Raw genomic sequence first — 13,770 nt, forward strand, 5'->3', positions numbered from 1 at the left:
TAATATTTAATTGTACCATACATGGCATTTCATGAACAAAATAGTTCCTGGTATATAAAGTGAAACTTCAAAAAATACCAAACACCTCAGCTTTCACAAAATATTGCAACAGTTGATTAACCAGAGAAAGAAGTGACTTGAAGATATTGCAACTGAAGAAACTAGCCACAAATCATTTTTTAATTAATCTAGTTTATTTCATTTTTTTTACTGTTCACAATGTCATCTCTTTGGCTTTTTGAAGAAGAAAATGTCCAGTGGCTTTTCAGCAGTAATTATCCCTCTGGCCACAGGCATCCTTTAATGTGCATGTCACAAAGTTTATAGTGAGTTGCATTCAAAATTTAATTAAACTACTTTTCGTTCATGTTATACCAATTAGCATAGCATAAACTCATAGCTAATAATCTATATTTGAATAGTATATAAGTTTTAAATTCTTAATTTTATAAGCTAATATTTAAAAAAATTCCTGAATTTCTCCTAGTGTGCGAAACGTGACATTTTTTTCTTCTCTAATTTATTTACTACCCCTCCAAGAAATACGAAATTTAATGTAAATTACTTATTATAATATTGTAATCACTCGGGCAAAACATAATTTTCATAGTCTTCAATTTTGTTTGATTACAGAGCCATCAAATAGAAAATCTGACCCCTATTGCTACGCTCCCCTGTCCCATCCTCTCTTTCAGGATTTGTCAATAGTTTTTTCTTACATTTAGTACTATATTTTTTATAACCAATAGAAAGCCAATGTTTTCATCTATCAAATGACATATTTTATTACATTGTTTTCTGTGCAGAAAAATGTTAATTTATCTTTCAGTACAAGCTTCATTCTGACTGGAAACTCATTGACTAACTTTAATAAATTTGTCGCATAGTTAGTAAGCCAGAAAAATTGTGATAGTTATGGAACATTGTCTTCATGTTATTATTCTGTTTATTGAAGCATTATTTAATTAATTAAAAATAGTTTGGTGCATTACTACCATTAGTATAAAAAAGTAGGGTTAAGTGTCGTTGACAGGAAAAAAAAAGCCCCAGGTAAGTAAGTACTTTATTTCTTGTTTTTCATGTGTATTCTGTATTTATTACTATAAAAGTAACTAAAATGTAAAAAATAGGAAACTCTTTAGGTTAGTTAAGGTTAGATAAGGTAAAACAAGTGATAATAATATAATAAAAAATTTTCATAAAGTATTCTCGCAAGCAGCTCAAAATAACTCATGGGTAATGATTTACGACTTATAACGGTGAGAATAGTAGTTAGGCATGGTTCCAAGGGAAATAAAACAATAAAATATAAATATAAATAGATGTATACAGATATTAGTTTAAAGCTACTTAGGATAAACAAACGTAGTTTCATGTTAAAATTTGAAGTCATTGCAGAAAGAGAAAAAGGTTATTTTGATATATTTTTTTTGTGCTTATGAGTTTAGTCAAATTGATCATCCTTGCATTGAGCTAGGGTAGAGAAAATAATGATAAAATATAAAGTTAAAGTTTTACTGAAAATAAAAGTGTTTGAAATGTATTAGGAAGTTTTAGAGATATACAAATGACTTTTGAAATGAAGAAAGTATTTTTAATCTTAACATGAAAATCACTTTGCACTAAGACTGGTAAAAATAAAGACTCAATATATTCATGGACAAATCTTTAGTAAAAATGCTTCATTAAAAATAACTGGTTTTTCTTGTACAAAAAACTTGTAATGTTTACTAGAAGTCTATGAAGATACACATACAGTATTAAAAGTTATAGTATTAAAACTATATACAAGTAAAAATGGTCATATGGCCATCCATGGGACTGAGCCCGTTTTGAGAGAGTTCATGACTGCCTCAGTGCTAAATGTGCAGTGCATGTACTGTACATACATAGTTAGTCTAGTTGGCTAGGCTGCAGGTGCATTCCGTACATCATGAACATACTACTACAAAATGCATGTGTATGCGATATGCGCATGACAAAGTGTGAAAACACTGTATGTGGCATTTGTCCAGAATTCCAAAGAAATTAACATTAGCTTTGGCTTTTGTATATCAAACTGAAATGTTACAGCAATTTCACTGTGTTATTGGAGGTCTCGAAGACAACATACAAGAGAAAGGAATGATTCGCATGTAATGCTAAGCAAAAAGGAAAGCGATCCGCAACTGGGGTTGTTTTGATTTGCAAATTGAAATGCGAATGCGGATATTTTGTCCCTTGTAATTACAACACATTCACATATGAATTGATGAACAAATTATATTCTTCGTACTGTGATCCTGAAAAGATGGTAGACTTGGTTAAGCAGTATCACAATTGCGTTTTCATGCTTGTTCATGGGCATTTATTAAGTATTCATAAATTCTTCAGTTTACCTCATACTTCTGGTAGTAGGCCTATTAACTAATCTGTGTTGCATAGTTTTACAGTTAAGTGAATAACAGATGTGTCTTAATTTCACTCAGAACAGTGTGTTATTTGTGTTCAAACAGTACAGGATAACAAAAATATTTTATGCTTGGAAAATTATTGGTTTGTCAAGAAAATTGTTTAATTCCAGAAAAACAATAAAGAATGAAATACTTAGGTTAAATTCTGGACACTAAAAATACAAATGAAAATTTCTGTATTGAAAGACAAAAATAACCAGGAGAAACTGTTTTTGTATGTTTAATCAAAGTTATTTTAAATATTATTACCAATAATATTAAACAAAAATAGTGTGTGTCATTATTTATAAAGTGTGTGAAAATACCAAATATACAATTTGCATGAATAATTTTTTAATATTTCCTTATAGAATTAATAACTAAAAACGTATATTAAAATATGATTTATTAACTGTGTTTTGATGCTAAATTTATTTGCATACATTGATAATAAAGTAGTTTAATTAAATTTTGGATGTAGTGCTGTAAAGGGTTGTGAAATGTACACTTTGATTTGTTCATTGTGAGAGGGTTAAACTTTTACAAGATCTTAGTTTCCACTACCAAACAATCATAACTGGAGCCATGTCTGTTTTTACAAAATCACACTTTTGTTTTTTCTTGTCCTATTATCTTCAAAATTCAACAGTAAAAAAATCGGAGGCTTTTATCTTATTGATCTGCAAGGATAATCTTGTAAACTTCAATAAGATCACCTCTTACCCTTATTTTCTCAGGACATAATAAGTTAAGGGATCTTATTTAATACTAGATACAGAAAATTGCATCAATGGCTTAAGTGACTTATTTTCTAATTTGCCAAGATCCTTTTCTTCAGTCATGCTATTGAGTGGGCTCCCATCTATGCCAAATGTTTGATCAAACAGATTATGATAGCCCAAATGTCTTAACTTACATTTTCTATAATTAAAAGTTATTTGCTATCTAGTTATTGATCCAAGCCACTCTGTAATACCTCAACATTCTTAGTACAGTTAGAAATATCAAAAATGTTAATGTTATCAGCAGTCTTAACAATTTACATATTATAATCCTATCAGTGTCATTAATGTGAATAAGAAAAAGTGAAGCTCCCAAGGGCTGACTCTTGAGGCAAACAATTAATAATGAAGGTTCACTTTGAATGGACTACATTAATAAAAACCTTTTCCTTACCCAATCATCCTTCAATACAATTAGTTTCCTCAACTCCCACTGATATTATTTTCTTAGCCAGTCTTTGGGCACCATTTCACAAGCATTTTAAAAATCTAAGTATACTAAAGTATTCCCTTTATATCATCCAGGTAACAAATAATATACTATAGAAAAAGCAATATAACAGAATGCCAATCAACCCTTTAAGATCACCTTTAACTGCAAATTGTTTCAATAATCATATTCATTTTTCTTTTTGACCAATAACAGTGCCTAACACAGGAGGCCCTTTTCAATTTACCATAACTTAAGTGTATTACTTTGCACTTTTTAATATTTGAATTCATTTGCATATTTAAGCACAGTCACTAAACGTGTCCCAATACTTATGACTGATACAAAATTTTCAGTAGAAGAAATAGCATTTGTAAAAAAATTTTAGAATAATGTTTCAGGCTCTGACAAGATTTATCCTAAAAATTTGGAGAAGCTTAGCAAAGAGTTAGGGAGACTTAACCCTCTCCACATGGGTCAAAGGCCATGTCATTGTGTTTCTTGACTCGCATTCAAAATTTTATTAAACTACTATTTTATGAATTTATATCAATAAGTTTGGTATCAAACTGTAAATTATAATTCAAGTTTTAGTATTAAACATTATTTAATTTCTTAGTTTAAAAATAATAAAAAAAACACACCTAAACATCGATTTTTGTGTGTCACATGGTATGTTGAATGTAGTACTGGTTCAAATTAGATGTTTGTGTTGTCAAAATACAAAGTCTATAGTTCTGTATGAATTAGGAACACAAATTACAGATATTGACAAGCTAGAATATAAAATAAGAACCTCCTGTCTCTTTTATTTGCTGAGATATCGCCCATGTACTGAATCAAACACAGTGTCCCCAGTCATCTCTTTCCATTTTAGGAAACACTCCTTTATATACACTTCTGTCTATGACATGTGAATAATGAAACAAAAGCTCATAATATAACCCTAGTGGCTTTCTCAGCCATTTTCAAGTATTACAACATCATCTCAGTCTTTCGATGCAAAACTTCAAGCTGGTAAATTGAGTCTTTAGTCTGCTTGAAATTTCATTTTTTTTACCCAAATAAAGCTTAGTTATTAAGCTTGATAAATTATAGTGGAATTCTATGGTACCAATATAGTAATTTATGATTTTTTGGTTATTTCAAATGTGTATATAAAACTAAAAAAAAAATTTCATTTCACATCCTCTGCGAGTACAAAGGTCATAACTAGAAGAGATAATTGTTTGGTTTACTTCTTTATTTACTGTTCTATGATTTAAGAAAAATAAGTTTAAGAACTTATTTCGAAATAGTAATAATCTGTATACATATATAATGTATAATAATTGAAATGTAACTGTATTTTATGAAATACTAGTCCACTAAAACACACCCAAGACATGTCACTTTGTGAAGACTAAAGGTCAGTTTTATATTATTGGATATGGTAACATGAGTGCAAGTGTGCTGCATCATTGTAACTTCTGTATTGTTAGCTAGACACAGTTGAAAGATCAATATAATAAAAATAATAAATATATATAAATGTATATATATTTTCCAATCGCATGCTCGGCAGGTCAGACATCAAAGCCAAAAGAAATCTTGGATTAAGTTCATAAGTAGTATCTCTTCTACCACCAGTTCCAAAGTAATATTGGACAAGATTCAGAAGGTTAATGGGAGGTATTCTTCCCATCCCCTTTCCATTTTGCTCTCCAATGTACAGAGCATGGCCGAGAGCTTTTCTCAGGCATCTGGTATTTCTGTTTTTTCCCCGGGCAGAGTGAGCACCTCTTTCCTTTTGGGCTGATCTCTCTATGATTGTAATCACCTCTTTACACTGGTGGAATTGAAGCTTGTTCTTCTTCGGTCTGGCATTACATCGGTCAGATCAAATGATGTTCATTATGAGATGTTGCACCATCTCTCTCCTGCCTCACTTGCTATTTTTCTGGTTATTTTTAACCAGATCTGGCAGGAGAACATTTTTTCCTGATGCTTGGCACCAGGCTATTGTCCTCCCTTTATCTAAGTCTGGGAAGAATTTCTTCTAATTATTGTCCAATTGCTTTGACTAGTTGTCTCTGTAAGGTCTTAGAGAGGATGGTTAATGCTCGTCTTGTTTGGTTCCTCGAATCAAACAACCTCCTCTTGCCCACCCAGTGTGGGTTGTGTCGACAGTGCTCCATCTTGGACCACCTGAATCGACTTGAAACTTCAAGAGAGAGCATCATATCTTGGTCTTCTTTGATCTTCAGAAGGCTTATGACGCTACATGGAGGTTTGGCATTTTATGGGACCTCCACTACTATGGGTTGTGTGTGTGGCTATCTACACATTTTTACTCGTGGGGTGATTCTGATTCCGTGTGGTTCGACACTTTCCCATTCTTTCACACAAGAACTTGGAGTCCTTCAGGGCTGTGTCTTGAGCTTGATATTCACAATTTTTAGTATCAAGATTAATGCTATCACTACACAACTTCCTTCTACTGTTGCAAACAGGCTCTATGTCAATGACTTCCACATCACGTGTTGGTCGTCAAACATGGTGTTTATTAAGTGACAGCTTCAGACTGCCCTCAATCGCTTGTTGAAGTGGACCACAGCAAACAGTTTTACCTTTTCTTTTTCGATGCATTTTTACCACCAACGGGGTCTACACCCTGATCCTGACCTTTGTCTTGGTGATGTTGTTTTCCCTGTGGTCCCTTAGGCAAAGTTCTTGGGGCTTATCTTTGACCATAAGCTTACTTTCATTTTGTACATAAAGCAGCTTCGTGTCAAGTGTACAAGAGCACTAAAAATCTTCTGTGTCTTCTCTTCCACCTCTTGGGGAGTGGATCGTTGTTCTGTGCTCAAGATCTATCATGCCCTCATTCGATATAAACTGGACTATGGGTCTCTGGTCAATGGTTCTGCAAGGACCTTGGCCTTGAAAATGCTGGACCCCATTCACCAACTGGGGCTTTGGTTCTGCATGGGGGTTTTCTGCATTTCTCCAGTCTGGAGTTTGTACACAGAGTCCCACGAATCTCCTCTACACCTCCGCCGTTTGCAACTTTCTCTACAGTATGCTACCAAGCTTTGACCCTTTCTACAGCATCCCACCTGAGGTTGTGTCTTTATTCCTCGGTGGGAAATGCTCTTTCAGAATAGATGGTCTGCAATTCCATCTTTTGGCCTTCATATCCAGGTGCAACTGGCTGAGTTTGGTCTGGCATTGGATAACATTGCTGTCCCCAATGACCAGCCCATTCCTCCATGGCTTATTACCATTGCCAGATTTGCCCTTTCCTTGAGTCATCTGAGGAAGACCGAGACTCCCCCCGATTGAGAGTACCGTCTTCTCTTTGCAGAACTTCTTTTGAACAATCCTTCTATTCCCATTTACACGGATGGTTTGAAATCAGGTGACTCTATAGGTTCTGCCATGATTGGCTGTGGCTCAGTAGTTGCTCGCAGGACCCCCTCTACAGTTTCTGTGTTCACTGTCGAGTTGTATGCCATTTCTCTTGCCCTGGATCATGTAGAAGCTACGCAGTACAGTGATTGTACTATTTACACTGGTTCTCTTAGCTCTCTACTGGCCCTGGAGTCACTTAACGTTAGTTCTCATCAATATTCAACAATGACTGGCCCATTTTACTCTATCTTCTGTTACCATTCAGTTTTTCTGGATACCTGGCTACATCAATATTTGCGGGAACGAGCTTGCTGACACTGTAGCTAAGTCCGTCTGCTCTGGTGCTGTCACAGCTGTGCCTGTCCCATATATGTACTATGGTCTTGTATTCAATGCACGGCTTTGCGCCAGTTGGCAGTCAACTTGAGGTGAGAAATGTCATAAGCTTTTCCAAATCAAACCTTCTGTGGCCCTTCGGCCATCTTCTATCTGGAAGGAGGAAGTTGTCCTAGCTAAGCTATGTTTTGGTCACAGTTTTTTAACTCATCATTAACACCACTCCATACTGCTGATTTATGAGTTTGGCAAAAATATACATGTATTTTAAGATAAAGAGATATATTTATAAGAGAAAGAATATGGTTTATGAAAGAAATCCTTATTGGTGTTCTTTAATGAGTATTGATAATGTTTGTGTCAAAACAATGCCCTGTTGTATGGTTTATTGTATTGCCATGCAAAAAACAAAACTACTTCATGAAATATATGAAATGAACTTTCAACAGCTTATGTAGCTTCAGCAAAAAAACTTGTTTTTATAAGTGATATTTGTGTGAATTCACAGTTTTGAAAATTCAAGAAAATTGCATAGTGATATGATTTTTAAGATCCAATAAAAATTTCATTTTTTGTACATTTCAATTTCTGATTTTTGATTTAAAATTTTCCTGTAGTTTCTATTGTATAAAATTGTAAATTTTAACTTTGTTCTGATTTGAAAAGTACTGTAACATTTTCAATGTGTTTACAATCACTGGCAGACAGGGATGATTATGTAAGAAACCAAAAAGAAAACAGGATGCCAGAAAATAGTATTGCATTTCTCTGATACTCTGTTTGAACTGTTTATGATGAACAAAAATAATCCTTGAATTTGGATTGTGAAAATTCTTTTTTTTAATCAGTCCTTTAATGCAGTTTTTACATCTTGGAATTATGAACTAGAAGTTACATTACTTGGCTTAGGACTAAAACTCCTCAATTTAGGAAATCCTGTTTTGTGTTCACTTTTTGGTATTTTACTTTATAAAATTTTACTTATGTCTTCATTTCCTTACTGTCACTGTAGTAATACTTATAAAGTTCTACTTGCACTTGTTAGTTCATCCTATAGATTAACATTTAAAATATCACAAAAATTCAATCACTTTAAATAATAACTCTTAAATTTCACCTATGAGTCAGATACTTTATGCCTATCAGAATTGGACTTGATGATTGAATCTGAAAATAAAATCTGATTACATTTTTCATACCGTCTCCTTTGACAGTCAACTTTACATGATGTTAAAATATCATAATTTTCCAAAAAGATAAGGTTATAAAATACTGTAGCAATACATCACAGTCACTGTTGAGGCTAAGATTAGTCTGTGTGATAATGCACTGTTTTTTAAAGGTTTTCTTCTATTTAAATGATAAAAGTTATAATTTTTTAACTTAAAATTTAATTCAAAATTATTTTTTAACTTAATCTAAATTTGAAACTAGGTTTTGATGGCATATATTAAAAGTAGCTATTTTGAATGTTCATAATAGTATTTATGAAATAAATTAATTAGTATAAATTCTTGCTTCTCACTAGTGAAACTAAAAGAAAAAAATGGTGATGTGATTTTACAATATTTTAATTAAGGAAATTTTTGCAAGCAGTCATCAGTATAATGTGTTATTTAGCTATATATTTGTGTATTTATAGTTCAGATCATTGTGAGAGTCCATATTATTTACTCTTACTAAATTATCCTTCATTTTCTAATAGTCAGCAGTGGCTTTTAGATAGGCAAGATCTACAGCGAGAAAGACATTCAGATCTTCAAGTCCTTACTGAAGAGGAGTATCAGAAACTTATGATATATTTCTCAAATTGTAAGTTAAGTACTCTCATTATTATTATTATTCATTTCCTTCTAAACATTTTTGAAGTATTAGTAGAAGTAGTTAAAGCCATAAACATAAGTGTGACAGCCAGATGTTTTTGTTTGTTGTTGTTGTTGTCTACTCGATGTATGATGTATCTGTTAGTAGTAGGGTATAATAATGTATCAGAAAAAGGTTTTAATATCTTTCTGATATACAGACACTGTAGGTGTTATACATGTAGATAATATAATGCTGAGTATATTTTTGTACATTAAATAGTAAACTTCATAAATGTATTGTATATATTATTTTAGTTATTAAAAATGTGCACTGTTAGCTGTGTTTGGGCAACAATAGTATTCCTGAACATTATTTGAGTGTATGAGTCTTTTTTTTATTATTAAATCACTAGTGATTCTACATTTTTATACTAATGAGTATCTCAGTGCATTAATACTAAATTTTGTAAGTAGTGGCTAATCAATTAATGCAGTATTAAGGGAGAAGCTTGTCAGCTTAATTGTAAGATATGACAATGTGATCTAATGCTTAATTATATTATGCAATTGTGAATTATATTTAAATCAAGACTTTTTAAAAATATTTTTCAGTAATTCTCACCTGGTAATTAGTAGAACTATATGAAATATCTGATAAATATGTTGCATCCTACCTAGCATGTATTTAAATTTTATTTATTGTAACTTTCAGGGTATTTAGAAAAACAAAAAAGCAAATTATACAGACTGATAAGTAGTCACAAAAATAAGCATATGTGTAGGTGAACGGAGATTCTTAAACTGTATTTAAGTTTGTTTATATTTATAGTTATCCAAGCATTGGGTGAACAACTGAAAGTGAAACAGCAAGTCATTGCTACAGCAACAGTGTACTTTAAACGATTCTATGTTAGGTATGTGCATTTTATTAAAACTTATATCTATATGAATTGAAAGTTTCTGCCTTTTTGCATCTATGTATCTAGTAAATATAAATCATAAAATATGTTATTAATAAAAAGAAAACTTTCACAAATTTGATAAAGGTAACATAATCCATTTTTATGAAGTGACAAATGATATAAAGTACTAATTATATTTATGTTATGTATGCATAATGAAAATTCATTATTTTGATTTTAAGAGAAGTGTTTTAATTTAGCTAAGAATTAAATAAAGCCATACATGTGCATATTTAATCCATCATTAGTACATTGTCTAAACAACATATTTCTATATTATGTATCTTAAATTTGTCTTGTTTATCACCACTAGAAAAAACAAACAAATTTAATTTTTAACTATGTATCATACATACATCTAGGCCATTATTGGAATTTGGTAGTTAATTAGTCATCATGCTCATTAACCATTTCGCATTGGGAAGGTCATAGATCTGTAACCTTTTACAGAGTTACATTCAGTTTTTAATTAAACTACTTTATTATCAATCTGTATGAATAAACTTGGTATCAAAACATAGTTAATACATCAAATTTTAATATTATGTAAGTTTTAAGTTCATAATTTATAAGGAAATATTTTAAAAAATCCTCAATCTCACTTAGTATGAGAACTGTAACATTTGCTCTTAATGTCTTCCCTCCTCTCTAATTTATTTACCACTCCTCTGAGAAGTATGGAATTTAAAGTAAATTACTCATTATAATGTAATTATTACTCGGGCAAAGCATAATGTTTATAGCCTTCAATCTTATTTGGTTTCAGAGGCATAAAGTAGAAAATCGGACCCTCCTGCCATCCTCACCTGTCACATCTTCTCTTTTACAAATTGCCAGTAGTTTCTCTGATGTTTAATACTATATTATTTTGAACAAATAGAAAGCCAAAGTTTTTCATCTATCAAATGATGGTATTATATTACATGGTTTTCTCTATAGAGAATTGTCTATATTGCTTCCAGTTCAAACATTGACGAGCTTAGCCAAGTTTTTAATGGCTATTATCTCATAGTTAGAAAGCTAAAAAAATTATGATAGTTATAGGACATTGTATGGTTTTTACGTATTATTTCATGAGATATGCGTTGCGTAAATTGACAGGCTAACGTGATATACACATTCATTAAGCTAGGGAGTTCTTCCCACTCCTGATTTCCAGTCACTGGGGTGGTGGACAGAGGTTATTCCTCCAGAGTGTTCGAGTGACTTTTCTTCATTCTTGGGAAAGAGGGCAAAGTTGAGGGCCCTACCCGAGACCCTGGATGTTTTTTTGCCAGATATTGGTAGGAGCAGAACCAGCCTACTTGTAATGCCGGATCAGATTTGGTGCTCAGCTATCCAGTTAGGTTGAGTGTGGCCCTTTTTTTTTGAAGAATATTGGTTCAGTACATTGTTCATTGAGGGGGTCCATTGTTTCTTCATAATTCCAAACACAGAGTGGTCCCATCCTGGGTACTTGGTTGAGCACAGTTTGTTCCATGTCCTCCCAATAATTCTGGGGGAAAGTGGAATTTACCTTGCTCACACTGTTGAAGAGTGAGGATGAGGGTTCATAATTCCAGACCGGATGATTTCTGTTTCCTCAGGTTGAGTATGGCATACGGGATCCTGTCATTCCGAGTTTGGAGTGTTGCCTGTTGGACTTCTTCAGGTTGAGGAGTGAGGATGAGGGTTCATAATTCCAGCCTCGATGAGTTCTGTTTCTTCAGGTTGAGTATGGCATACAAGATCTTGTCATTCCAAGTTTGAGGTGTTGCCTTTCAGACTTCTTCAAGTTGAGGAGAGGGTTTGTCTGCTTCGGTGTTGCTTACCTTCTCGTCGTGATTCTGGTGGCTCAAAACACATCACTCTATAGCTACAGGTTGAGATCCACTCAGAAATATATATATATATTGTGGTCCAAATGCCATAGCCACTAGTGTGGGATTTATGGGCCATGGCCTTATAATTCCAACCCCAAGCAGTGGGACCTCAGCTACCTAGTTGGAGCCTGGCCAATGATGACAGATCACTTAAATTCCACCTGCAGTGCACGATTTAGGTCCTGTTCTGGATATAGTGCAGTTCCCTCACTAGGTTGTCAATCTTCTATTTCTTTTGGCATGCCCACCATCTATGCAGACACATTCTGTATTGATAATGCTCTCACCGGCCCCTCCACCATATCAGTGTGAGATTCTAGCTGTAGTGTTAGCTAAAGTAAGTATGTTTTGGAAATTAGCATTTTCTTAAATCGAAAATGTATTTCCAATAATACTTTCCTCCTTTCACACTTTCCCACCCTTTCTCTCCACTAAGAGCTGGTGTTAGAGACTGTGGATTGGGTCAGTCTCGAAAAAGTGGCAGTATTATCTAAAGGAGGTGTTTATTTGCAGTACCAGGGCAATTAAGTGGAAAACAAAAGACTGGAGCAAGGGAGAAAAAATCAGACATGTGCTTAGATGGGCAAAGGAAAAGAAACTCTAACAGTCAAATAATAGCTGTATTATTTACCTCTTCTCACACTCTCCCATCCTTCTTCCTCAGTAAGAGCTAGTGTTAGAGATTGCAGATTGGGTCAGTTTCGAAAAAGTGGCAATCTTATCTGAAGGAGATGCTTATATACAGTACCAGGATAGAGAGCATATTGATGTAGGTGCAGTGTCACAAGACAGATATTGCCAAGGGCAATTAAGTGGGGAATAAAATACTGGAGCAAGGGAGAAAAAAATCAGAACAATGCTTAGATGGGCAAAGGAAAAGAAACCCTAACAATCAAATAATAGCTGTAGTGTGAGAGAAGGTAAGAATTATTGGAAATACATTTTCAATCTAAGAAAATGCTAATTTTAATCTTAACATGAAAATCACTTTGTACTTGGAGCAGTCAACACTGACACCATATAATTACAGACAAAGTTTTAATAAAAATACTTCATTAAAAGTTTAGATTTTTTGTCTACAAAAGACTTAAAGTTTACTGAAAGTTTGCCAAATTTCATAAAGATACACTTGTAAAATATATAAGCCTGTTGTGATAGGGTGAATTGATTACATTCAATATATTGATTATTGTGTTATGAGATGGCTAAAAAAATTTATAATCCAAATAATCTGGTTTTGATATCTAGTGTAGGCAGAGCACAGACAGCCCATTGTGTAGCTTTGTGTTTAATATTTTTGGCAATATTTTAATACATGGATAGTTGAAACAGTGAGAAATTATGATAGAGCCACTAATTGATTTAACTGAATAAAAACTTGAATTAATCAAAAATGATAATATCAAATCATAATGGTAATTACTGGATAGTTGCAAGGATTGGAAACACTGATTTCAGTTAATTGATTATTTTCATGACATTAATTGAGTTTATTGTAATTTCAATGTTTTTTGTTTTTTTTCAATGTGTAACATATATGCACTTTTGTCTCGCAAATCAAAGATTACCAGAAAAGTTTCCTTCCTTGTGTCCAAGCTGATGGAGTTAAATAGCTTTCAATGTAATTGACTTTATAATGTTCTCTGTTTCTTCCAGTTTTTTAAGTTCTTAATTTAAGCAGAATGATAATTTAGTCAGGTGGTAGTAGTGGCGTAGCAAGGGTTCTCAGCACCAGGGGGCAAAGACACTTTTGGCATTCCCACCTCTG

General features: G+C 33.0%; 1 protein-coding gene across 4 annotated transcripts in view; it reads left to right on the top strand.

Moving 5' to 3' along the window:
• Positions 1-13,770, top strand: part of LOC106478752 (cyclin-C-like) — an 88,613-nt gene that overhangs the window by 14,022 nt on the left and 60,821 nt on the right. For all 4 annotated transcript variants that reach the window (XM_013939313.2, XM_013939314.2, XM_013939315.2 and 1 more), the window contains 2 exons: positions 9,079-9,185; positions 10,008-10,092. In XM_013939313.2, coding sequence (XP_013794767.1) covers positions 9,079-9,185; positions 10,008-10,092 — 192 coding nt within the window. The remainder of the gene's footprint in view (positions 1-9,078; positions 9,186-10,007; positions 10,093-13,770) is intronic.

Source organism: Limulus polyphemus, unplaced genomic scaffold (assembly GCF_000517525.1).
Source record: "Limulus polyphemus unplaced genomic scaffold, Limulus_polyphemus-2.1.2 Scaffold246, whole genome shotgun sequence".
In the NCBI taxonomy this organism is placed as follows: Eukaryota; Metazoa; Arthropoda; class Merostomata; order Xiphosura; family Limulidae; genus Limulus; species Limulus polyphemus.